We start from the raw sequence: 24,106 nt of genomic DNA, 5'->3' as shown, positions 1-24,106 counted from the left end.
AAAGGAACCAATAATTAAGCCTGTACATGCTGTACCAGTGCAATAGCTGGCAACTCTTTATATCTAGATTTGATTTAGAAAAAGAAATAGAAGTGTTTATTTTTAATAACTAACTTGGACGGGAGATACAGAATAGATATAATTTTTAATACGTAATATCACCTTTTAAAAGGTAAAGAATTTATACTCATTATGAATGTATGAACACAAATTATCAGTAATCAGTACTTAGTCAGGAGTGACACAGACCATGACTGGTATGTTGGTCACTATGTGCGAAGTTTTACAAAGGAAGAAAATTGTGTTTTTAATTTATTTTTGTACATAATCTTTTTTTGTATGATTAAAAACATCAACTTGGTCATATAAGTGGAAATAACTCATATAATGTAACTGGTTTGAACGAATACGTAAGGTTCCTAATAAAGGAAAATGTTGAAAGATCCTTTGTAACATGAACAACACGACGCGTGCTACGTGTGGAGAAGGATCTGCCTCCGCTTCCGGAGCAACTGAAATCACCTCTAGTATTTGGTCGGGGTCCGTGTTGTTTTTGTACCCCTATTTATGAAATTTTGTCCACGCATCATTGTCAATATAATGGAAATTGCTGCGACTTTCGTACAAGTGAAAGATTTAATTAAGCGCTATAAAATAAGGTTAAATCAACCATTTGCAACATTTGAAAATGCCTGTACCAAGTCAGGAATATGACAGGTGTTATCCATTCGTTTGATGTGTTTTAGCATTTGATTTTGCCATTTGATTAGGGATATTTCAAATTTTCCTCGGAGTTCACTATATTTGTGATTTTACTTTTTGAATGCACATAATCAATCAATTGTTATTTTCATTTGCTTTTTCTTGAGGAAAGAAATGAATTTTATTTAGATATAAATAAAGGCAACAGTAGTATACCGCTGTTCAAAACTCATAAATCCATGGACAAAATCGGGGTAACAAACTAAAACCGAGGGAAATGCATTAAATATAAGAGGAGAACAACGACATAACACTAGTAAAATGTAACACACACAGAAACGGACCGAGCATCAGACAAAATCCCACGAGAATAACAAATATAACATCAAAAACAAACACCTGAATTTGGGATAGACAAGTACTGTGACACGTCTTATTGCAATGTGAATTGACACTACAAAATAAGAGAAAACAAACGACACAACGTTAAAATGTAATACACACAGAAACAAACTATAATATAACAATGGCGTTATTCCTGACTTGGTACAGGGCATTTTTAAAGGGAAAAAACGGTGGGTTGAACCTGGTTTTGTGGCATGCCAAACCTCGCACTTTTATGTGAAATATAACATCAAAATGACAACACAACACCACAGGACTACAATATAAATAAATTGGAGAACACAATTGACAAAGAAATGTCCTTAAAGTTAATGTCTATTTTAACAGAGGGAAACAACAATGAAGCCTGTCCCAGTGGAATAGCTGGGAGCTGTTTATATCCAAGTCAATTGGTTTGTCAGTCTAACAACATATGTACATGTGCTAATACAGACACACACTACTGGTATACTGGGACCGCTAGCTGTAAATCAAGTAATTTTAAATGCATTAGTTTATTTGAATTGAAAATTGGACAGTTAATAAATGGTGGGAAAATACACGACTGCTATGTTGTGAAATATAAGGAAATAAACTATACTCTAAGCATCTCTGAAAAGACAGATAAATAGCATTATTACATTTGTTGCAATGAATTACATTGATTTCCCAGTTAAATAAAAACCGATAATTTCACATCTGAAATAACTGTGGTTATTTCACTCTCTGACGTCATACAACAATAGGCGTTGTCAAGACGTCGATAACGTCGGATCAAAACAAATTGTCAATGCGTAGTAAAAAGATTTAGTTCCTTACATTTTCTACATTAATTTCATAAAAAAAAAGCCATTTGCCAATGTAATAAAAAACATAACTAATAGCCGTATTTGAATATTAAAAATAAGACAACTTGTACCCGAACGCCGCCATGGATTAAACTCGTGCTGCGCACTCGTTTAATCCATGCGTCGTTCGGTCACGCGTTGTCTTATTGTTTATATTCAAATACGGCGATTAGTTATACTATAATTTTATTGGAAAGACGGACTGTTTCGAGGTTTAAATATTACTATTATAATTGAAATATATGTCGAGTTTTATGAAAATCCAAGTTGATTTAAAAAAGTTAACGAAGTTTTAAAGGGGTTTTAAAGGGTGATTGAGATTGCCATGAAAATTGATGAAAATCCAAATTGTTTTTAAAATGATTATCTAAATTTTGTCCGAACTTAATAATCTGGGTTTTTAGAGCTATTTACCAAGCCTTTGAATTTGACAGCAATAAACCAAGCCACTAAATAACCGGGATTTTAAATTATCAATATCTAATGACATATATATGTTGATTAAGAGTGATTCAAGACCAGTGAAACTGTTTCAAGGTTAAGACTGGTCGTGACTAGTTAAACCTGGTTGACTATTTAAGTTAATATTGATTCACTTATAGGGTCTTTGTACAGGAACTAAACATATTTATTCAAAAACCAGTTGTTGGCATGACACGGGTCATGTTCTTCTCATATATGTTATGATGGTATGATACTAAACAATTAACGGGAAGGATGTGCCTAATCTTTCAATCAGTTTAATTGAAGTCTGGAGCTGGCATGTCAGTTAACTGCTAGTAGTCTGTTGTTATTTATGTATTTATGTATTATTGTCATTTTGTTTATTTTCTTTGGTTACATGTACATCTTCTGACATCAGACTCGGACTTCTCTTGAACTGAATTTTAATGTGCGTTTTGTTATGCGATTACTTTTGTACATGGCTAGAGGTATAGTGGGCGGATTGAGATCTCATAAACATGTTTAACCCCGCCGCATTTTTGCGCCTGTCCCAAGTCAGGAGCCTCTGGCCTTTGTTAGTCTTGTTTTATTTTTATTTTTAGTTTCTTGTGTACAATTTGGAGTTTAGTTAGGCGTTCATTATCACTGAACTAGTATGTATTTGTTTAGGGGTCAGCTGAAGGACGCCTCCGGGTGCGGGAATTTCTCGCTACATTGAAGACCTGTTGGTGACCTTCTGCTGTTGTCTTTTCTATGATCGGGTTGTTGTCTCTTTGACACATTCCCCATTTCCATTCTCAATTTGATTGAGCATTGCTATCGATATATTCAAAATAATGATCAAACTTATTAAATGAAGTGTAGACCAAAGTCAAATATAGTTAAACATACTGTCGAGATTATGCTGAGTCCTGTCAAGTAAAGTATGTGCTCGACCTTAATGATGTAGCGCAACATATAGCCTTTTCAGCCTCTGAGCAGTTCATAGTGATAGTTAACACCATGAAAAGTGATGGATCAAGTTTGTATATTGTTTCAGTACAATGAGTTATTAACCGATTTCGGACTATGCAATGTTAGTATTTTAATGACCATACTTTTCAGAAAATGAACGTTTGATTATAAATTACATAAATAATGCATGGTGTATAAATCTGTTCTAAAAAGGTTGTACAGAAATTGTGCAATCATCAGCAAAGTAAGATAACTTAAACTTAAATTTATAATTTGCATAGTTCATGTAGTTAAATACAATTCAATATTTTATTCTAAATTCAGAAATTGAAAGTCATCTTTACCATTCACTGCTGAAAACACTTTGATAAATTTTAAGTTGATAAATTGCCTGTAAGTTCATGTCACTTTTAAATAAAAATATCCAATAATTAAGCCTGTACCAGTGCAATAACCGGCAGCTGTTTATATCCAGATTTGATTTTTAGTAATTTACTTGGAAGGGAGCTACAAAATAGATGTTTTTTTCAATTCGTAATGACACTTTTGTAAGGTAAACCCTTTTGTACTCTTTGAATGTATGAACAAAAGTTATTGGAAATTTTAACGAGAATAGAAATTGTCGACTCAAATCTACAATTAAACGGCTAAACTGGTCACTATGTACAAATTTTGACAGAGGAACGTGAAACATTAGTAAAATGTTCATCTAAAAGAAGAACAGTGTGTATTTATTCTATTTTGGTATCTATTTTTATAAATACAGAATCTTTTTGTTTGATTTAAAAAAACATCCACTTGGCCATATAGGTGTAGATAAACAGTTTTTTCATTTGCATTTTATTGAGGAAAACAACGAATTTTATTAGGAAAAATGTCTTTTAAGTTAATGTCTATTTTAACAGAGGGAAACATCAATGGAGCCTGTATCAGTGGAATAGCTGACAGCTGTTTATTTCCAGGTCATTTGGTTTGTCAGTCTAACAACATATGTACCTGAGTCTAGCACGTCCTTGCCGTCGTCATCACGCTCTGCTTACGACCTTACTACGTTCATACTACGACCATCATTCTCATTGTCATTTTCGCATTTAATATATAACAAATCTCCCCACGATTTGTTTATCTGTATGTAATTAGGACTTCTTGTCCATTTTCTATAACGGCTCAACCATGCTTTTCTTTTTTATATAGATTAGAGACTCACACCACATCTTCCTATATCTATAGACCGTTAGTTTTTCCGTTTGAATGGTTTTACACTAGTATTTTGGGGGCCTTTATAGCTAACTGTTCGGTGTGAGCCAAGGCTCTGTGTTGAAGGCCATACCTTGGCCTATAATGGTTTACTTTTATAAATTGTTACTTGGATGGATAGTTGTCTTATTGGCACTCATACTATGTCTTCCTTATATATTGACACATCTGTGCCATCTCTGCTATCGTTCACTAAGATATCGTCATTTGAGCTTTATGGACCAGCAATAGGTTGTAATTTTGGTTGCATTGGTCGGACCGACAACTCTGCTTGATCTGAATTCGTTACTATCAGAGCCCCCTCTACCTCTACATCAACCCCTACCACCACCCCCACGTGTTCTAGTAGATTTTGGTGGCATGACTGTATTGTTTCCGGGAAATCTACGTATTAATCAGAAATAGAAGGAATGGAACTGTATTGATATGGAACACAATGTTGACGTTATTGCTGAGAACGTAGTAAGATCGCGGTTTGAACGTAGTATAATCGTGGAAAGAACGTGCTATAATCGAAGTAGAAGCGTGGTAAGATCGTGTTGCATTCGGATAACTCGTGGTACATGTATGGTCCTAGTGAGAACGTGATGAGCGTTGAAAGATCTTGAAGTGTAGTGAGTCGCAGAATAGCGCGATGAGAACGTGGTATAATCGTAGCGGGATCGTTGTAGAAGCGTAGTTAGGACGTAGTAGCATCGTGAAAGCAACGAAAATTTACATTTTCATGCCGCTCATACCACGATCTCACCAAGATCGCTGTGAGCGTGGTGTGATCGTGGTCTAGTGGGACTGGGGCTTTACTTAGTTATTGTCTTCATTTGTTTTTGTTGTTGTTATATGTCACAAACTGTAAAGTTATGTATGGCAATAAAACTTTGAATTGAAAAAAATATAAACGGTGAACACAATTTGAGATCATGATTGTCGGAAAACCCCATTTAAAGATAATTTGCCTGGTAAAAATTGGCTATATGCTTTCATAAAACGCCATCCTGAGATTTCTACTCGCACTCTACAGACACTTTGTAAGGAACTCGCACTTATATCTTGGAAAAAAATAAAATGGTGGTTCGAAGATTCTGCAAAGAACCCAACGGACAATTATGAAGGGCGAATAGATATATTGAAAGATGCTTCTTGCATATTTAACACAGATGAATGTGGGTTTCCGCAAGATCCAAAATCTAGTAAAATTTTTGCTGCTTAAGGCAGTAAGAATGTGTATTCAAAATGTTCAGATGACAAATAACTGTTCTTGCATGTATGAATATAGCAGCATGGTGTCGAGCCATCTGAAGTATTTGCAAGTGAAAAATCAGACCAGGATCGCGGTAATGACGACGATATGAAATATAAAGATACCCAAGTTGATAGTCGTCCAGTTACCAATAATGCCGGGACCTACATTCGAGATCCAGAACCCGTACAAATTGCTGATGAGGCGGAGCGAGATTCCTTTAATGTCATCTGAAATTAGAGACTCTGTCTCATGTGAAACAATGCATACAAGTAGTTGCAGAATTGCCCCCTTGTCTTTATCATGTTTATCCAGAAACAGTCTTTAGTTTTTTGTGAGCTTCATGTGGCACAGTCTTTAGTTATTTGTGGGGAAAATTGAAAATTCCCCCATATTTATGAATTAAATCACATAACTCTGAAAAGGTAAATCTAAAATTTATAAAATCAAAAGAGAGTTAATGTCAATAGATTTAAACGATTCATTAAAGATTCTTACAATAAAGTGAAAGTGTTTTTGAGTGATTTTTCGAAAACTGGAAAATCCCCCTTTTTTAATTAAAAAAAAACACAAACTTAAAATCTTAAATTTATAAAAAAAAAATGAAAGGGAGCTCACGTCAACAGATATAAACAATTTACCAAAGTTTCATTCAAATTATTTCAATCGGTTTTGGCGTATTGTCCAATATGTTGACGACATATGCATATCACGTCCCAAAAATGGCGTATAAAAAACAACCAAAAGTTTCATTTTAGTTTAATCAAACAAAATTAAATCTTAAACTCTCTTGCTATTGCGCAAAAGTGTGCAATTGAAGAGTTCCTGCTATTGTGTAATACTGTGCAATAGAAGATTTCTTGCTATTGCGCAATACTGTGAAATTGAAAATTTCTTGCTTTTGTGCAATACTTACTTACTTACTGCCCTTGTACGCCATTGGCGTGTAGGGCAGTAACGAAGATTTTCCACTTTTGTCTGTCGTTGGCAGTTTTCTGTAGTGTGCCCCATGTCTGTTGGTATTTACTAGCCTCTGCCTCTACAGTTCTTCTCCATGTCATTTTGGGTCTTCCTCTCTTTCTTTTACCTTCTGGGGTCCAATGGAGTGCTGTCTTTGTGATATCCTCCTGGTCTTTCCGTAGGACATGCCCAATCCACCTCCAGCGTCTTCTCATTATTGTTGTGGCTATATCTTGTTGTTGGCATCTGATGAAGAGGTCCTCGTTTGAAATTTTATGTGGCCAAAAGATTCGCAGAATCCTTCTTAGACTTTTAGTATGGAATACGGACAGCTTGTTTTGGTCTTGTTCTGTCATCCTCCAACATTCTGAACCATACAAAAGTACAGGCAAGACACAGCTGCTGTAAAGTTTGAGTTTGGTACGGATGGTATATTGACCAGATCTCCATACAGCCTGCAGGTTGTAAAGAGCTGACCTTGCCTTTGATAGTCTTCTTTTGATGTCACATTCTGCGCCACCATTGGTAGTAACAGTGCTGCCAAGGTATGTGAAGGTATCAACATGTGGTAATGTTTTTCCATCCAGCAAAACTGACCCTGGGTTGTTTGCATTAAGTGTCATGACTTCAGTTTTCTTTACGTTGATTTTCAGCCCCACCTGTCCTGAATATTTTTCTAACTCTGAGGTCTTATCTTGAATATGTTGGTGTGTGTGAGACATTAATGCTAAGTCATCAGCAAAATCTAGGTCTTCCAAAGTGGTAAAAGTGCCCCATCTTATGCCTCTTGGTGTATTAGCAGTTGTTTGTCTCTTTATCCAGTCAATGACTATAATGAAGAGTGTCGATGACATGACACACCCTTGTCTTACTCCTGATTTAACTTGGAAGTATATATCACTGTATCCAACCCTGCACTGAAATCTCTTGTAGAATGCTTTTATGAGGTTAATAAGATGTTGTGGGATGCCATATGATCGTAATATTTTCCAAAGACTTTCCCTGTGGATGCTGTCAAATGCTTTCTCGAAGTCAACAAAGTTTATGTATAGCTGCCGTTGCCATTCTGTGCATTGCTCTATAATATTTCTTAATGTAAATATTTGGTCGATGCAACCTCTTCCTGGACGAAAACCTGCTTGTTCTTTTCGCAGTATATCATCAATAGAGTTTGCAATTCGTCTAATTATGATTTTTGCCATGATCTTACTTGGTATGGAAAGTAGTGTAATGCCACGCCAGTTGTTACAATCATTAAGTGCTCCCTTTTTTGGTATTTTGATTATAGTGCCATTATTCCAGATGTATGGTATCTGTGCTTTATTCCAGATGTCTTTAAAGATGTTATAAAGCAGGATGGCAGATAAACCTGGGTCTAATTTAAACAGTTCAGCATTCAGATTGTCGTTTCCAGGTGATTTTCCATTTTTTAGACTTTTGATTGCAGATATTATCTCATTCATTTCAGGTGGTTCTATGCTGATTTCTAGTTCGTTGTTATTTTCTGCAATAATAGGGAGTTCTGTTGGAGTTGGTCTATTTAGTAGCTCACTGAAATGTTCTGTCCATCTTTGTTCTTGTTCAATTTCGGATGTTAACAAATTCCCTTGCTTGTCTTTTACAGGAATATTAGATGATGCTGTGTTTTTGCCACAAATGATTTTTGTTATTTTATATAAGTTGCCTTGCTCGCCTTTGTTAGCTGCTTCTTCTGCCTTTTCAGCTAGGCTATCCATGTGGGCTCTTTTGTCGTTTCGCACCATTCTATTCACATTTCTGTGTATTTGGCTATATTCAAGTTGGTATCTTTCTTTAAGACGTTGTGATTTTGCCTCATTCAACTTTTTCTTTGTATCTCTTCTGATAGTAATATTGTCCCATGTTCTAGGTGTAATCCAATCTTTATGTTTCTGTTTTTGTTTAAATCCAATAGATTCTTCTGCACTTTTAGTGAATATCTCAGAAATTTTCCCCCATTTATCATCAATTGTTTCTGTGTCATCTTCATCATTTAAGTTTTCTAAAATTCTGAATCTATTTCTTATCAAGGTTGTATATTCTTTTCTTATGTTGCTTTCTTTCAACTTCTCAATGTCAAACTGCTTCCAAGATGTTGTGTTCTTTCCATTAGCCCTGAGTTTGAGTTTAATGTCAGCTGTTACCAAATGGTGATCACTTCCAACATCAGCTCCTCTCTTGACTTTAACATCCAACAGGGATCGTTTCCACATTCCATTTATCATGATGTGATCTATTTGGTTCTTGTCTCGTTGGTTTGGAGAGCACCATGTCAATTTATGAATGTTTCGATGGGGAAAAATTGTCCCTCCTTTTACATAGTTGTTAGTGGTACATAGTTCTGCTAGTCTTTCACCATTCTCATTCATATTACCACATCCGTGATTTCCCATAGCTCTTTCATAGTGGGTGTTACTAGATCCAACTTTGGCATTCATATCCCCCATGATGATTTTGATGTCGTGTTTTGGGGTTTTGTCTATTTCCTGTTGGAGTTGTTCATAAAATGCATCTTTTTTCTCCTCGCTGGAATCATTTGTTGGAGCATAACATTGCAGTATAGTCATGTTGACCTGTTTCCCTTTTAACCTTGCCATAATCAGCCTACTATTTATTGGTTTCCATTCCATCAGATATTTCGCCATTCCTTTCTTCAGAATAATTGCTACCCCTTCATGATGTTGCCCATCAACTCTTCCAGAGTAGAGTGTAGTTTCTCCAGTTCTTGTTGTTATTCTCCCCGAGTCTGTCCATCTGCTTTCACTTATGCCTAAAATATGTAGTTTGTAACGTCGCATTTCAGATGTAATTTCTGCAAGTTTCCCAGCAGAGTACATTGTACGGACATTCCAGAACCCAATTCTAGTTTTAGTTTTGGCTGTGTTAAGGGCCTCCAGATTCTTGGTGGTAGTTTCCTCTCGGCTTTCACTGCCAACAGTCATACTTGCTCCACTGTTGCTTTGGAGGCTCTTCTCCACAATCGTAGATAAATTCTTCGTTACTGTTTCTGTAACATAACTTTTTTACAAGTTTGGGTTGTTAGCCCTAAGCTAAACCTCTTACGTGAAGGGTCGGGTTTTTCTGTCAGGATGTTCCTTCCCTTAGACGATTGCTGTTACTAAGCTTACGAGCTCCATCTACCCGGATTTTCTGTCTGGATTTACTTCCATAGCCTTTGACTTTTACTAGGTCATCCACAAGGCAGTGAAGCTATTTACCCATAGCTGGGGGCTAGGTTTGCAGGCATCAGGGCGTGTCCACACACCGGTGGGCCTGCATGCCGTGCATCTAGGGGCCTAGTCTCCTCCGAGACCCTGTGGTTCTGCCTGGGATCGTGTGATACCCAGTTTACATCTGCTACCTCGAGAAGGATCCCATATCTGGGCCACATTAAATAATTGTGCAATACTGTGCAATTTAATATTTATTTCTATTGCACAACACTGTGCAATTAAACATTTCTTGCATTGTTCAATACTGTGAAATATATTTTTTTCTTTCTTAAACCAACCACCCTCTCCCCTTACAGTAATAACCCCCAAACATAAATCAGCCTTTGCTTTGTAGTATGGTAACTGGCGGTAGCATTTAGAGAGATTACCAATTATTGTCTGGAAACTAGAAAAATGCTTGTTTTTGCCCCTTTTTTGTCCCCAATTCCTATGCATTTGGGGCAATTCCATCGAATTCGATCCCACCCTGTCCTTTGTTATAAGGATTTTTGTGGTATAATATAAGGGCGATCCATACACTTACACATAGGTAATTGTCTGGAAACTATTTGGTCCATTTTTGGCCCCTGACACCTAAACTGGTACCATGAAACACAAAATCAATCATAACCTTCCGTTTTTGATATTGAACCTTCTGATAAAATTATATTAAGATTCATTCACTTTAACTGAAGTTATTGTTCGGAAATTAATAGTGTTTTCGAACGACGCCAACGCAGACGCTGACATCAGAGCATTTTACGAACACAAAAAAAACATTGGTGTCGTATAATATTATGATGATAAAGACTAAAACAAAGTAGCTAATCTTATTTAAAAGATACATGTAACATCTTTTTGTTTTGATTGCAATGAACCAAACCTTCGTCACATATAATGACTAATTTTAATGATAATGAATCTATTTGTCAATGTCCTTTTAGATTATGGTCAGTATAAACTACAGAATATAGAAATTGTTAAAGAATTAGAATTAAAGAAAAAATAAGAATAGACAAAATAATCAGCTGCGCCTCGAGCGCATGATACGCCAGTCACATTTTCAAAGAAAAATAACTTATCAATGTCATATCAAAACTTTATCATAAACCGAACGGAGTTTATTTTAATAGATATAAAACAGTCATCAAAATTTAATGAAAACTGCTCATAGCCCTCTTGGGATATTGTTCGAAAACTTGCAAATCGTCCCTTGTTATGAATATAGTCAAAGAAAGCATTTTCTGTGGTTTCTCCTGGGTCAATTTTCTTTTTCATCACCTATTTAACCAAAACAATATATTTTTCGACAACTAAGGGACCGTTCAATATTTATCAGATGGAAAGGCCGGTGCAAAATGGGGCGGGGTAAGCACTTTTTTGTGGAAATATTTGGATGGGCAAGAACTTTTTTTTAAATATTTAGTGGATGGGCCAGAACATATTTTATAGGAAAAATAATGCTATCAATTTTATTGGTTTGTAGGATATTTCTTTTGCGGGCACTCAAAACATATCGCTACAAACTGGTAGCTTGGCTCATTTCTGTCAATTTTAAGGATTTAATTAAGGAATAAAAAACTAGAATTTTCTTTTCAGACCATCTTTTTAATTATTTTGACCTTATAGAATAGCAAATTGTTTAATAGTTTGGTGTATTGCGGTAAAATTTATGGATTTAAGTAATAGGTAAGAAAAAAAGCTCAAATTTTTAGATAAGGCTAAATTCAGATAGTAAGCTTTAAATTTTTTTCTCACTTTTTTAAATCAACTTGGATTTTCCTAAAACTCCTCAGCTATCTCATTTATATATTGATCTTATAGAAAGCCAGGTTGCTCGGTAGTTAGGTGTATTGCTGTTAGATTTATAGATTGAATTAATAGGTAAGAAAAAAAAGCTCAAATTTTAAGTTTAGGCTGAATCTAGAAAGTCATCTTTAAAAAAAATTATAACTTTTTCAAATCAACATGGATTTTCATAAAAATTTACAGCTATTTCATTTTTATATTGATCTTATAGAATGCCAGGTTGATTGGTAGTTTGGTGTGTTACTGTTATTCTTATGGATTTAATAAAAAGGTTTAGGAAAAAGCTTAAATTTCCAGTTTTTGGTTATTTCAAGATAGTCATCTTTAATTTTTTTCATAACTTTTTCAAATCAACATGGATTTTCATAAAAATTTACAGCTATTTCATTTTTATATTGATCTTATAGAATGCCAGGTTGATTGGTAGTTTGGTGTGTTACTGTTATTCTTATGGATTTAATCAAAAAGTTTAAGAAAAAGCTTAAATTTCAAGTTTTTGGTTATTTCAAGATAGTCATCTTTAATTTTTTTCATAACTTTTTCAAATCAACTTGCATTTTCATAAAACTCTACTGCTATATCATTTGTATATTGCTCTTACTGAATGCCAGGCTGTGTAGTACTTTGGTTTTTTGCTGTCATTTTATGGATTGAGTTAATAGGTGGAAAAAAGCTACAATTTTAAGTTTAGACTAAGTTCAGATGGTCACCTTTCATTTTTTAATAACTTTTTCAAATCAACTTAGATTTTCATATAACTGTACAGCTATCTCATTTATATATTGATCTTAAAGAATGCCAGTTTTTTTTTTATAGTTTTGTGTTAAGCTGTCAAATTTAGGGAATTAATTAATAGGCGAAAAAGGCTGCATCATCAAAGTCAAAAACATTACTACCTATATTTGCTTAAAAAGACCATATTAAATTTCTTTTTTTGAAAAGTAGAATAGGTAAAGGGACATTGATATTTGAACTATAAACATGTTCTGTTATTAGGACAATAATTAGTAATTCAGTATATGATAATATGTTTACTAGTCCAAGAGTTATTGTCCCTTAATTTAAATTATTTCCTTTATTTTTAATCAATATTGTATTTGAGGCTGTACATATAAAATCAAATCTGTACATGTATATTCATACTGGTTTTGAAAATCAATAAAATGTATGGTTCTGATACACACATAGATATATACATATAGAATTAACTAGCACATTTTAAATTTTGTATAAAGTCTATTCTTTGATTTCAAGACATAAAAATTTAAAAACTTAAAAATAGAAAAAGAACCTGAATGATTTTTGATTGTCTTTATATAGTTTTAGAGGGGCAAGGGCTTTTTTTTTATAGATTTTTTAGATGGGCAAGGACTTTTTTTCAGAATTTAAAAGGATGGGCAATAACTTTTTTAATGAAACAATATTAAGAATGCACCGGCCCATCCATCTGATAAATATTGAACGGTCCCTAAAATAAACATATTTGTCTTTATAGAATTGTTCTTTCTAACAACAGCAACCAGTTTGCCTCATTGCTGTCTATAATAATTGATAATCTACATTGTAATAAATAATCACTAATCATTTACTTTTCAAAAGATACTATAAATAAAATTGAAATAGAAATCATGAAATTATATTTTCAACTTTAATGAGTTTATCGAACATATATTTTCCCGTCTAATTGAAGATAAAGACAGAGATGTTTCTAGGAATTGCATACATTTCTTCGTAGCAACAGTTTTCTTTGACAATCGTAAAAAGAAAATGGATTTTCGCGGAATTCTATTTTATTTTGAATTTGTTAATTTATCCGAGCTCTTGCGTAATAATTCTTTTTATTATGCATCCGAATAAGAATAAATGTTCTGTCGTCTTTTTTAATTGCAATTTTTAAAACATTAAATTCGGCAAAGCGTTTGCAAATAGGTTCCAATACTGTTGATTTTCTTGGGAAGTATATTGTAAAATCCATTACTATGTATATCTCTGGGTATGTGCTAATCATAGATATATCGAGAATTTTATCACTGATAAACTTGTTGTTTACAAAGCGAAAGTAGCACGTCATATTACACTACTGGATATTTCATATGGTGCTAGATCGTTTAAATGCCAGTAACAAGAATTGTACGACTTTGTCCACAGCAGAGCTATAGAAAAAAACATTCACACAGACACTTTTTGTGAAGTTAAATGGACAGGTTCAATGATTTAAGTCACTCAGGCATTTATTAGGTTCAGGCGGACTTACTCATACAACTTGTGATCTAATTATATGCTTAAAGAAATATAATTTATATAAATAATGTTTATAAAAATTAAATTTACAAAAAGAGCTAACTATATCCAAAAATGTTGAATTAAATCAAATGTCTCCGAAACTACTGACTGCAATAGTAACTACAACAATAAAAACATGTTTCTATATGAACAAACCTCCAGTGGGTTTACTTAGAAGATAAGCTTACATCATCTTATGGCCAAAATAAAAAAAATGAATTACTTGATTTACAGCTAGTGGTCGCAGTATCCCAGTATTGTGTGACTGTATCAGCACAGGTGCATATGTTGTTAGAGTGACAAACCAAATGAGCTGGATATAAACAGCTCCCATCTATTCCACTGGTACAAGCTTCATTATTGTTTCCCTCTGTTGAAATAGACATTAACTTCAAAGACATTTATATCTAAAAAAAATCATTTTTTTCCTTAAGGAAAAGCAAAATGAAAATAACAATTGATTGATTATGTGCATCCAAAAAGTAAAATCACAAAATACTGAACTCCGAGGAAAATTAAAAACGGAAAGTCCCTTATCAAATGGCAAAATCAAATGATAAAACATTACAAACGAAAGGACAACAACTGTAATATTCCTGACTTGGTACAGGCATTTTCAAATGTAGAAAATGGTGGATGGAACCTGATTTTATAGTACTAAACCTCTCACTTGTACGACAGTCGCAGCAATTTCCATTATATTGACAATGATGCGTGAACAAAATGTCATAAATAAGGGTACAAAAACAACATGGATCCATCCTAAGACTAGGGATGATCTCAGATGCACCGGAAGTGGAAGAAGATCCTTCTCCAAAAGTTGCTTTCGTCGTGTTTCTCATGTTACAAAGGATCTTGCAGGATTTCCTTCTATTAGAAACATTACGTATTTGTTCAAACAGTTACAATATATGAGTTATCTCCACTTATATGACCAATTGGATTTTTTTTTAATCAAACAAAAAGATTCTGAACAAAAATAAATACAAACACAATTTTTTCCTTTAGATGAACATTTTTACTAATGTTTTACTTTCCTCTGTTAAACTTTGCACATAATGACCAATAAAACAGTTACACTATAGACTTGAGTCGACAATTTTACACTCATTATTGAGTACATATTCGTAAGAATCATTTACTGTGGTTCATGTCACTCCTGACCCTTATTCTATTATAGGTAAAAACAAAAAATAACTATTCTTTGTTAAAATTTCTGATATGTTTGTTTATACATTCAAACAGTATAAAGTTTTTACCTTAAAAAACAGACAGACGAACAGTCTAACGAACAAACGAACGGAAGAGCAGACGAACGAACGGACGAAAGGACGATGGACACACAGACCAGAATATATAATTCCCATAACTGGGGCATAAACATAAACATTTCAATTTCGTTTTTGAAATCAAATCTGAATATAAAGAGCTGCAAGCTATTGCACTGGTACAAACCCAATGATTGGTTCCCTTTGTTTAAAATTGACATGATTCCCCGTCACGTTCTGTAGTCAGCAACTTATTATTCAGTACATATTTGTTTTTCGTTTATTTTTTTAAACAAAAATTAGTCCGTTAGGTTTTTCGTTTGAAATGCTTTACATTAAAAATTTGTGATTTCGGGCCTTTTATTGCTGACTTTGTTGAATGGGCTTTGCTCATTTATGGAGGCCGTACGGTGAAATAGACGTTACTTTCTGTTTTATTTGGTTTCTTGTGGAGACTTGTCTTATTGCCAATCATACCACATCTTCTTTTTTATATGAACTTAAAGGAAATTTAACAACATCAAATTAAGCAAAGTGTTTTCAGCACCGAAGGGTAAAGGTGGCTTTCATTTTCTGAATTTGAAATGAAATATTGAATTTGTATTTAACTATGCAAATTATAAATTCAGGTTCGAGTTATCTTACTGTGTTGATAATTGCAATTTGTAGTTCAACCTTTCTAGAACAGATTTATACACAATGCATTACTTATGTGTAATTTATAATCAGAAATCTATGTTTTTGAAAAAGTATGGTTATACAAATACTTAAAAGTGACATCACCAAAATACTGAACTCCGAGGAAAATTCAAAAAGGAAAGTTCCTTATCAAATGGCAAAATTAAAACCTAAAACACATCAAACGAATTCATATACCGTTATCGGTAAATAACACATTGTACTGAAACATAACGCAAACTTGATCTATCACTTGTAATGGTGTTAACTATAACTTTATACTGCCCAGAGTATAAAAATGCCATATTTTATGCTCCATCAGTATGGTCGAGCACAGACTTTACTTGATAGAACTCGACATACTCTTGGCAGTATTGTCAGTATTCAACTGTATTTTACATTGGTCTACACTTTACTTAATAAGTTTTATAAGATAACTTGATAATCTTGGTATATTCTAAATGTACACCATGCATTACTTATGCAATTTATAATTAAAAAGTAATTTTATGAAAAGCAAGGTCATTTAAATACAAACATTGCATAGTCCGCTATCGACAATTAACTCATTGTACTTGAACAAAATACAAACTTGATCTATCACTTGTCATGGTGTTGACTCTCATTATAAACTGCTTAGAGTCTAAAAAGATTTCCTCAATAACCGCCATCAAATACCAATACATTTTGTAAAATTCATTCAGAATTCCGTCTTCCCCAGGGTATTGATCAAGTTTCAAAATTGTAACGGCCTTACTTATTTCATCCAAAGTTATATCCATTTCACACATTTTTTTTATTTTCTTCTTATGTCTAGTTTATGGTCTATATTCTGTATTAGATTTTCTGCAACAGAGTCAAGCAAAAAATACACCGAAGAGGATATCACTTCCATCCTGAACTTTTTAATTAACAACATATTTGTTGAATTTGCAGGTTTGGTCTTCCAACAATGGGTACCAATTGCGCTTCTCTACTTGCAGATTTTTTTTGTTGTATTCCTATGAAGCAGAATTTATCGAAGGGCTTGTACAGTAAGAATTAAAAAAATTAAAAAAATTAGCACAGTCTTTTAATTTCACCTTTCGGTATATTGATGATGTACTGTCTCTTAATAATAATAGATTCAGTGATCACATACGTTTAATATATCCAAGTGAACTTGAAATTAAAGATACTACCGACATAGATAAATCTGCTTCATATTTAGACCTTTTTCTCGAATTGACTACTGATGGTAGGTTAAATACCAAAATTTATATGACAAACGCGATAATTTTAATCTTCCTATAGTCAACTTTCCATTTCTGTGCAGCAACATCCCAGCGGCACTAGCATATGGAGTATATGTGTCTCAATTGATACGTTACTCTAAAGCTAGCTCAAAGTACGTTGATTTTGTTGAACGAAAAATACTGCTTTCTCAACAGTTGCTAAGGCAGGTCTATGAAACAATCGAATTAAGGTCATTTCTCAAGAAATTTTACGATCGCCATCATGAGCTGATTGGCCATTATAACAAAAGTGCGTCAGACATCATATCTGATATTCTTTCTCAGTCCTTATAACCCCCATCATGACCGAACTGAACAAAGGAATAACATGACGTGTACCGTATACGGTGCAGGAAATGCTTACCCTTTTGGAGCACCTGATTTCACTCCCGGCTTTTAGTTGAGTTCGTGTTGTTTCTTATTTATTATTTGTAACTGTTGATGTAAATGTCTTTTGGTTTTATGAGTCTTTGTTTATTCCTTGGTTTTGATTGTTATTGTCTACATCTTTGACGTAAATATTATTTTGTATAAAGATACTTGTTCTTCTAAAATAGATTCTATATCATCTTCATATTTTCCGTCTAAACCTTTTATTCTAGTTCATAATTTTTTCGCGCTCCACTTTTTTTTGGAGATTAAAGTATCCTGTAGATTTTTCGTCTTTCTCGTACCAATTAACTTTAGGTCTAATTCTGACTGCCTCGGCTTTTTTGTCATAATAATTATTTATTCTAACTTTCAAATTATTTCATTCGTTTTCATTATTGGTAAGATCGGTTCCCGTAATATTATCCAACCTTTTTTCCCACTCCCTTATTTGTTTTTCTGTAACGTTTAATTAATTTGCCACTTCTACGGTAATACTTTTTATTTTTATCTTAGTTTCCTCCCACCATTCAATATTATTTTCGAACTTATTTGTTTTAATTTCTAGTTTTCCAAAAAGCTTTCGAACGTATTTTCTGAAAATAAATCCAATTGCATAACTGATGAGTTCATTTCCCACCTTCCGGGACCACGTTCTGGTTCATTTGGTTTTATTTTAATTAACACACCGTCGTGGTCACTGAACGGAAAATAAACATTTTTTACCCGTTTACCACTTTACTTCATAAGTTTGATCAGAATACATGATAATATTGGTATATTCTAAATACACCAATTAGCAAAGCTGAACCAGTCTAGACTCAGTAATTTTCCTCCATATATAAACTGTAAAATTTTCAATTCAAATAAACAAATTAATTTAAAACTTACTTGGTTTACAACTTGTGGTTCTAGGATCCCAGTAATATATGGCTGTATTGGCACAGGTACATATGTTGTTAGACTGACAAACCAACTGACCTGGAAATAAACAGCTGTCAGCTATTCCACTGATACAGGCTCCATTGTTGTTTCCCTCTGTTAAAAAAGAAATTAACTTAAAAGACATTTTTCCTAATAAAATTCGTTGTTTTCCTCAATAAAACATCCTAGAACCACAAGTTGTAAACCAAGTAAGTTTTAAATTAATTTGTTTATTTGAATTGAAAATTTTACAGTTTATATATGGAGGAAAATTACTGAGTCTAGACTGGTTCAGCTTTGCTAATTGGTGTATTTAGAATATACCAATATTATCATGTATTCTGATCAAACTTATGAAGTAAAGTGGTAAACGGGTAAAAATTGTTTATTTTCCGTTCAGTGACCACGACGGTGTGTTAATTAAAATAAAACCAAATGAACCAGAACGTGGTCCCGGAAGGTGGGAAATGAACTCATCAGTTATGCAATTGGATTTATTTTCAGAAAATACGTTCGAAAGCTTTTTGGAAAACTAGAAATTAAAACAAATAAGTTCGAAAATAATATTGAATGGTGGGAGGAAACTAAGATAAAAATAAAAAGTATTACCGTAGAAGTGGCAAATTAATTAAACGTTACAGAAAAACAAATAAGGGAGTGGGAAAAAAGGTTGGATAATATTACGGGAACCGATCTTACCAATAATGAAAACGAATGAAATAATTTGAAAGTTAGAATAAATAATTATTATGACAAAAAAGCCGAGGCAGTCAGAATTAGACCTAAAGTTAATTGGTACGAGAAAGACGAAAAATCTACAGGATACTTTTAATCTCCAAAAAAAAGTGGAGCGCGAAAAAATTATGAACTAGAATAAAAGGTTTAGACGGAAAATATGAAGATGATATAGAATCTATTTTAGAAGAACAAGTATCTTTATACAAAATAATATTTACGTCAAAGATGTAGACAATAACAATCAAAACCAAGGAATAAACAAAGACTCATAAAACCAAAAGACATTTACATCAACAGTTACAAATAATAAATAAGAAACAACACGAACTCAACTAAAAGCCGGGAGTGAAATCAGGTGCTCCAAAAGGGTAAGCATTTCCTGCACCGTATACGGTACACGTCATGTTATTCCTTTGTTCAGTTCGGTCATGATGGGGGTTATAAGGACTGAGAAAGAATATCAGATATGATGTCTGACGCACTTTTGTTATAATGGCCAATCAGCTCATGATGGCGATCGTAAAATTTCTTGAGAAATGACCTTAATTCGATTGTTTCATAGACCTGCCTTAGCAACTGTTGAGAAAGCAGTATTTTTCGTTCAACAAAATCAACGTACTTTGAGCTAGCTTTAGAGTAACGTATCAATTGAGACACATATACTCCATATGCTAGTGCCGCTGGGATGTTGCTGCACAGAAATGGAAAGTTGACTATAGGAAGATTAAAATTATCGCGTTTGTCATATAAATTTTGGTATTTAACCTACCATCAGTAGTCAATTCGAGAAAAAGGTCTAAATATGAAGCAGATTTATCTATGTCGGTAGTATCTTTAATTTCAAGTTCACTTGGATATATTAAACGTATGTGATCACTGAATCTATTATTATTAAGAGACAGTACATCATCAATATACCGAAAGGTGAAATTAAAAGACTGTGCTAATTTTTTTAATTTTTTTAATTCTTACTGTACAAGCCCTTCGATAAATTCTGCTTCATAGGAATACAACAAAAAAAATCTGCAAGTAGAGAAGCGCAATTGGTACCCATTGTTGGAAGACCAAACCTGCAAATTCAACAAATATGTTGTTAATTAAAAAGTTCAGGATGGAAGTGATATCCTCTTCGGTGTATTTTTTGCTTGACTCTGTTGCAGAAAATCTAATACAGAATATAGACCATAAACTAGACATAAGAAGAAAATAAAAAAAATGTGTGAAATGGATATAACTTTGGATGAAATAAGTAAGGCCGTTACAATTTTGAAACTTGATCAATACCCTGGGGAAGACGGAATTCTGAATGAATTTTACAAAATGTATTGGTATTTGATGGCGGTTATTGAGGAAATCTTTTTAGACTCTAAGCAGTTTATAATGAGAGTCAACACCATGACAAGTGATAGATCAAGTTTGTATTTTGTTCAAGTACAATGAGTTAATTGTCGATAGCGGACTATGCAATGTTTGTATTTAAATGACCTTGCTTTTCATAAAATTACTTTTTAATTATAAATTGCATAAGTAATGCATGGTGTACATTTAGAATATACCAAGATTATCAAGTTATCTTATAAAACTTATTAAGTAAAGTGTAGACCAATGTAAAATACAGTTGAATACTGACAATACTGCCAAGAGTATGTCGAGTTCTATCAAGTAAAGTCTGTGCTCGACCATACTGATGGAGCATAAAATATGGCATTTTTATACTCTGGGCAGTATAAAGTTATAGTTAACACCATTACAAGTGATAGATCAAGTTTGCGTTATGTTTCAGTACAATGTGTTATTTACCGATAACGGTATATGAATTCGTTTGATGTGTTTTAGGTTTTAATTTTGCCATTTGATAAGGAACTTTCCTTTTTGAATTTTCCTCGGAGTTCAGTATTTTGGTGATGTCACTTTTAAGTATTTGTATAACCATACTTTTTCAAAAACATAGATTTCTGATTATAAATTACACATAAGTAATGCATTGTGTATAAATCTGTTCTAGAAAGGTTGAACTACAAATTGCAATTATCAACACAGTAAGATAACTCGAACCTGAATTTATAATTTGCATAGTTAAATACAAATTCAATATTTCATTTCAAATTCAGAAAATGAAAGCCACCTTTACCCTTCGGTGCTGAAAACACTTTGCTTAATTTGATGTTGTTAAATTTCCTTTAAGTTCATATAAAAAAGAAGATGTGGTATGATTGGCAATAAGACAAGTCTCCACAAGAAACCAAATAAAACAGAAATTAACGTCTATTTCACCGTACGGCCTCCATAAATGAGCAAAGCCCATTCAACAAAGTCAGCAATAAAAGGCCCGAAATCACAAATTTTTAATGTAAAGCATTTCAAACGAAAAACCTAACGGACTAATTTTTGTTTAAAAAAATAAACGAAAAACAAATATGTACTGAATAATAAGTTGCTGACTACAGAACGTGACGGGGAATCATGTCAATTTTAAACAAAGGGAACCAATCATTGGGTTTGTACCAGTGCAATAGCTTGCAGCTCTTTATATTCAGATTTGATTTCAAAAACGAAATTGAAATGTTTATGTTTATGCCCCAGTTATGGGAATTATATATTCTGGTCTGTGTGTCCATCGTCCTTTCGTCCGTTCGTTCGTCTGCTCTTCCGTTCGTTTGTTCGTTAGACTGTTCGTCTGTCTGTTTTTTTAAGGTAAAAACTTTATACTGTTTGAATGTATAAACAAACATATCAGAAATTTTAACAAAGAATAGTTATTTTTTGTTTTTACCTATAATAGAATAAGGGTCAGGAGTGACATGAACCACAGTAAATGATTCTTACGAATATGTACTCAATAATGAGTGTAAAATTGTCGACTCAAGTCTATAGTGTAACTGTTTTATTGGTCATTATGTGCAAAGTTTAACAGAGGAAAGTAAAACATTAGTAAAAATGTTCATCTAAAGGAAAAAAATGTGTTTGTATTTATTTTTGTTCAGAATCTTTTTGTTTGATTAAAAAAAAATCCAATTGGTCATATAAGTGGAGATAACTCATATATTGTAACTGTTTGAACAAATACGTAATGTTTCTAATAGAAGGAAATCCTGCAAGATCCTTTGTAACATGAGAAACACGACGAAAGCAACTTTTGGAGAAGGATCTTCTTCCACTTCCGGTGCATCTGAGATCATCCCTAGTCTTAGGATGGATCCATGTTGTTTTTGTACCCTTATTTATGACATTTTGTTCACGCATCATTGTCAATATAATGGAAATTGCTGCGACTGTCGTACAAGTGAGAGGTTTAGTACTATAAAATCAGGTTCCATCCACCATTTTCTACATTTGAAAATGCCTGTACCAAGTCAGGAATATTACAGTTGTTGTCCTTTCGTTTGTAATGTTTTATCATTTGATTTTGCCATTTGATAAGGGACTTTCCGTTTTTAATTTTCCTCGGAGTTCAGTATTTTGTGATTTTACTTTTTGGATGCACATAATCAATCAATTGTTATTTTCATTTTGCTTTTCCTTAAGGAAAAAAATGATTTTTTTTAGATATAAATGTCTTTGAAGTTAATGTCTATTTCAACAGAGGGAAACAATAATGAAGCTTGTACCAGTGGAATAGATGGGAGCTGTTTATATCCAGCTCATTTGGTTTGTCACTCTAACAACATATGCACCTGTGCTGATACAGTCACACAATACTGGGATACTGCAACCACAAGCTGTAAATCAAGTAATTCATTTTTTTTATTTTGGCCATAAGATGATGTAAGCTTATCTTCTAAGTAAACCCACTGGAGGTTTGTTCATATAGAAACATGTTTTTATTGTTGTAGTTACTATTGCAGTCAGTAGTTTCGGAGACATTTGATTTAATTCAACATTTTTGGATATAGTTAGCTCTTTTTGTAAATTTAATTTTTATAAACATTATTTATATAAATTATATTTCTTTAAGCATATAATTAGATCACAAGTTGTATGAGTAAGTCCGCCTGAACCTAATAAATGCCTGAGTGACTTAAATCATTGAACCTGTCCATTTAACTTCACAAAAAGTGTCTGTGTGAATGTTTTTTTCTATAGCTCTGCTGTGGACAAAGTCGTACAATTCTTGTTACTGGCATTTAAACGATCTAGCACCATATGAAATATCCAGTAGTGTAATATGACGTGCTACTTTCGCTTTGTAAACAACAAGTTTATCAGTGATAAAATTCTCGATATATCTATGATTAGCACATACCCAGAGATATACATAGTAATGGATTTTACAATATACTTCCCAAGAAAATCAACAGTATTGGAACCTATTTGCAAACGCTTTGCCGAATTTAATGTTTTAAAAATTGCAATTAAAAAAGACGACAGAACATTTATTCTTATTCGGATGCATAATAAAAAGAATTATTACGCAAGAGCTCGGATAAATTAACAAATTCAAAATAAAATAGAATTCCGCGAAAATCCATTTTCTTTTTACGATTGTCAAAGCAAACTGTTGCTACGAAGAAATGTATGCAATTCCTAGAAACATCTCTGTCTTTATCTTCAATTAGACGGGAAAATATATGTTCGATAAACTCATTAAAGTTGAAAATATAATTTCATGATTTCTATTTCAATTTTATTTATAGTATCTTTTGAAAAGTAAATGATTAGTGATTATTTATTACAATGTAGATTATCAATTATTATAGACAGCAATGAGGCAAACTGGTTGCTGTTGTTAGAAAGAACAATTCTATAA

General features: G+C 33.1%; 2 protein-coding genes across 2 annotated transcripts in view; one reads left to right on the top strand and one right to left on the bottom strand.

Moving 5' to 3' along the window:
- LOC139493010 (phosphatidylinositol phosphatase PTPRQ-like) overlaps positions 1-21,067 on the bottom strand; it is a 279,255-nt gene extending 258,188 nt beyond the window's left edge. Inside the window, exons 1-2 of the mRNA XM_071281153.1 lie at positions 20,986-21,067; positions 18,589-18,735 (exon numbers count right to left, since the gene is read on the bottom strand). Of these exons, the coding sequence (XP_071137254.1) occupies positions 18,589-18,735; positions 20,986-21,067 (229 nt within the window). The remainder of the gene's footprint in view (positions 1-18,588; positions 18,736-20,985) is intronic.
- The window catches only part of LOC139491937 (uncharacterized), a 219,071-nt gene that overhangs the window by 38,111 nt on the left and 156,854 nt on the right, over positions 1-24,106 (top strand). The window lies entirely within an intron of this gene.

This window comes from Mytilus edulis, chromosome 10 (genome assembly GCF_963676685.1).
Source record: "Mytilus edulis chromosome 10, xbMytEdul2.2, whole genome shotgun sequence".
NCBI lineage: Eukaryota > Metazoa > Mollusca > Bivalvia > Mytilida > Mytilidae > Mytilus > Mytilus edulis.
This window is presented reverse-complemented; position numbering and strand designations above follow the sequence as displayed.